The 4,575-nt window shown below is 35.9% G+C and overlaps 1 protein-coding gene across 1 annotated transcript; it reads right to left on the bottom strand.

The window, feature by feature from the left end:
* Nucleotides 1-2,629: 2,629 nt before the first annotated feature.
* LOC134266962 (uncharacterized) lies at nt 2,630-4,276 on the bottom strand. Its single transcript, XM_062749168.1, has one exon. It carries the CDS (start codon nt 4,274-4,276, stop codon nt 2,630-2,632), a length of 1,647 nt encoding a protein of 548 aa, XP_062605152.1.
* Nucleotides 4,277-4,575: the final 299 nt, after the last annotated feature.

Genomic DNA, 4,575 nt, shown 5'->3' with positions numbered 1-4,575 from the left:
CACGGAAGAAAATGCAGCTAAAACAATCCCTCTTTTCCTTAAACTTCAATATGCCAATAAAGGAATTGACGCGGTTAATATATATATTCTTATACAAAAGGGTCCATATTGTATTCCATATATTTCAAGTTAAAGACTACGCCTTGTATTTCCTACAAATATACATCGACCATTGCTTCCAAACTTTTCAATTACAAAAACACTTAACATGGCCTGGATATCGACTATCTGAAAAATAATCCCCTTTTGTGTTCATGTTCTTCTTCGCCCTATAACTATAGTCCTGCTGGACACGTTATTACAGGTGACGTTACAATAGTTCGTAATGAGGACCTTAGATCACTTATTTTAAAAGGTCCTAAATATAAACCCCGATATTCAACTGGCACGGAATTTCATAAATATTATGGATTCTGTTGAAAATTACGCCAGACGATGGGCTAGATATGAAAAAGAAGACATTGACACCTTGTCAGAATGGATTAAATGTATCAGATCCATGTTAAAGTCACGTATTAAAAGATTGAGGGGCAAAATGAAAACCATCTATCCTTCTGTGTTCAATAAACCAGAAGTGAAAAAAGAATTAGATAGATTACACGATCAGTACGTATTGGTTCCTGCCGACAAAGCAGGTAACAACATTGTCTTCGTTTGTAAGGCTCATTATATAAATGGCATTCTAGAAGAACTTGGATTTAATTCTACAAGTGGTAATCCTACTTATACATATACTTCTCTTTCTAAGGAAGAAATTCTTCAAAATCACCTGTCAGTTTTGAATACTTTTAATATTCCACAGAGCCAAAATGAATTTGAACTACCTTATATATATTGGATTCCGAAACTTCATAAGAATCCTTACAAACAAAGATACATTGCAGGGTCCAGTAAATGTTCAACCAAGCCTCTTTCGTTACATCTGCACTAAAATATTGACAGTAGTGAAGGAAAAACTTCAAGAGTACTGTACAACTATATATTCAAGAAGTGGTGTAAATCAGATGTGGATACTTAAAAATTCTAAAGAACTTTTCACCGTTAAAAGGACAATTTGAAATCACAAGACTTTACAAAAATCAACAGCATAAAAACTTACGACTTTTCAACTTTATACACAACAATTCCCCACGACAAATTAAAATCCAGGCTTTTTGATATCATTGACAGCTGCTTCTTCAACAAAAATGGAACTCGTAAGTTTACTTACCTCGTCATTGGTCATTTGAAAAATTATTTTGTTAAAACAGATTCTGATTGCACACAAAAGGACTCTGAAGTTGACATCAAGAAGATGCTTGAGTTTCTGATTGACAATATCTATGTGGTTTTTGGAGACCAGGTTTTCCAACAATCTATTGGAATTCCCATGGGTACAAATTGCGCTCCGTTATTAGCAGACTTATTTTTATATTCATATGAAGCAGAATTTATGCAAAATCTTTTACGTGAAAAGAAGAAAACACTTGCTGTGGCCTTCAACTCGACATTTAGATATATCGACGACGTATTGTCAATTAATAATGATAATTTCCATTCCTACGTCGACACGATATATCCTGGTGAACTTGAGATAAAAGATACCACAGAGTCCGACACTTCTGCTTCATACTTGGATATTTTACTTGAAAAAGACATTAATGGTAATCTAACAACCAAGCTGTATGATAAACGTGATGACTTTAACTTTTCTATTCAACTTCCCGTACTTATGCAGCAATATACCTTCATCACCTGCATACGAAGTTTATATATCTCAGTTGATTTGATACGTGCTCTTTGAACAATTTCTTAAACGAGGTAAATTATTGACAAGCAAGTTGATGAAACAAGAATATCAGTCATCATTTCGTAAATTCTATTTTTATATGACCTTGTCAGCAAATACAATTTATAATGAATGTTTATATGTTTTTCATACCAATTGTTAGTCCATTATTTATACACTAAATTGACCACGGATTTTTTCCGTTATTTCCTGATTATGACAACGAGCACACGGCGGGTGTGACCGGTCGGCAGGGATGCTCACTCTTCCATGGCACCTGATCCCACCTCTGATGTTTCGGAGGTCCGTGTTTGCTCTGCTCTTATTTTGTATATTTGTTTAATGGACATTGAGATTGAATACTGTTCGTTATTTCCATATCCTTCTTCATGCAGCAATATTCCATCCTTAACTGCATATAAGGTTAATATCTCAAAGTTGATTCGATACTCAAGACCATGTTCAACGTATGAACCGTTTCTAAAACGAAGCAACCTACTGACAAAGAAGTTGAAAAAACAAGGATTTCAATAGTGTCGTTTGAAGTCATCAATTCCCGCGTTTATTAAGCAAATATAGCCTCTCATTAAGTCATTGCTGCTGATGTGTTAAAAACTTACTGCAATGCCATTATTTACACACTGAATTGGCGACATATTTTTGTTATTCCTCGTTCATGACAAGTATCAAACGGCAGATGTGACAGGTCGGCAGGGAATGTTCCTCCGTGGAGACTGATCCCACTCTGAGGTCTTGGAGACCTGTGTCTCCTCTTCTCCCAATTTGTATTGTTGAAATGAAAGTTGAGCTTTGAAACTGCTCATTAACTCCATGTATTATTCTACATATCCCCTTTGAATTTCAATAGTTTTGCCTTTCTGTGTGTCTGTATTTACACACTTTGTTGCTGATCCATGATCCAACCCAAAGAAGGTGATAGGTGTCATCATAACCGAGTCCCCATGGCCTATCTATTTCCGGTTGGTCTTTTTGTATCAATGACAGGAAATTACCGTCCTTATCAATCATATGTATTGTGCTGGTGTAATAATCGCTAACCAGGATGTGTGACAGCGCGTCCGTACAGATCCCCCATGGTCGGAGTCCAAACCCAGATGGAGGTCCTGTATATGAGAAGCGAAATCTTCCTTCAAGCTCTGTCACCACTACAGCATCACAGTCAATATCAGACACAATAATATCTCCATTGCTGTTCTCTGTGATGTATACAGGATCGGTATACAGTTCTTGGCCTGTACTGCTATGTTGTATTGTGTGTAAATGTACCCCTTTGGCGTTATATCGTGCTACCCTGGCTGTGTATGTATCAGTATCATCCATCCCGATCAGTAAATCTCCGTTGTTGGGAGAGCAGTAGACACAGAGTGGTCTCCATTTCGTGGTTTTCTTTATCAAAATAGACTTGTTTCTATTATCTTTAGATAGTTTGTTTATGTTATAGTCCTTGTCTATATAAAGAAGATCGCCTGTAATTGTCACTGTGTTTGATCCTCCATAATACGTACTCTTGTCTGTAGGTTGATGAAGTATGTCACCTTTTGTGTTTATCAACAAGAAATTGTCATAATCAGTGATCCAGACCTGGTCTGGTGTTACAAAGCATACATGAAAAACACCTTTAACACCGGTCACCATGACAGTTCTGTGTAAAACAGGTGTAGAAATCAACTTAAGCAGACTGTCCTTCCTAACATATCTTTGTCCTCTCTCTATAAATTGAATTTCTTTTAGTAACTTTTTCAATACTTCATGTTGACTTTTTTCAGTCAGGGAGAGCAGGGTGTGTTGTCTGAGATAGCAACGGTCCTTTGATTTAGGGATACATGATTTCTTTAGAAGTAAGAGTAATTTTATAGGCTTTTCTGCTAACGTCTCCGATTTGTGTTCATAGATCTCTATTTTTGCGAGGTCTTTGTACAGTCTGTGTTCATGTTGTTTTATTCTTTGCATCAAATAACACGTATTTCTGATTTTAACGTCGCGAATCACAGTGTCAAAAAGTTGTTTTATTATCTGGGCTTTTGCTGACATATCCGACTGAATGTTTGAAATTTCCGCGTGACATGACTTTAAATCAGTTTTGATTTCTGTCAAGAGGACACAACTGTTAAAGAGGGTCTCGCTTCTGATGTAGTGAATAATGTCTCTGTATTGTTGTCGGTTTGTTTCATATGATGACACAATGTCTTGTATTTCGTGCTCTCTGTGTTCTATGCATCGGGTACAGACAGGACACTTACAAGAATTACAGTAAATATGACAGATTCTGTCTGGGTGTCTCACACAGGTTTCATATTTAGGAATGTATTCATATCTTTCCCGGTAAATCGCAACATCGTGCTGTATAGTTTCAAGATCTATAACATGTCTCTCTTTACACTGTAGACACAGGTCTTGTTTACACGTGTTACAGTAGTATTCTGTGTCCCCCTGACACTGAGAACACTGTCGTACTTTACACGGGGTGTTGAATCTTAGCTTATGCATTACGTAAGCAGATCTTTGTAATTAGGAATACAATCAGCTGAAATAAATAGACAAAAAATAATATCATAGCATTATTAAGACCTCAGACAATGTAAAATTTTTCAATATGAAAAAATGGTTATTTTAGAAAGCGAAAACACGCTCTGACAAAGATCATTAAGTTAAATATCTTACATGTAGTCAACAGTATGTTCTATGAAAGTTTATTTTAGTCGTTGTCATATTCTAGCAGTTAATTGCAAGTTTTTTTTTTGTCAAATAACTTTTGTGTATGTACATGTAACTGTATAATTAAAATA

Source organism: Saccostrea cucullata, unplaced genomic scaffold, assembly GCF_032062105.1.
Source record: "Saccostrea cucullata isolate Sc308-1 unplaced genomic scaffold, CSIRO_AGI_Scuc_v1 ctg2414, whole genome shotgun sequence".
In the NCBI taxonomy this organism is placed as follows: Eukaryota; Metazoa; Mollusca; class Bivalvia; order Ostreida; family Ostreidae; genus Saccostrea; species Saccostrea cuccullata.
The sequence above is the reverse complement of the archived record's forward strand: the minus strand, read 5'-3'. Positions and strand labels throughout refer to the sequence as shown.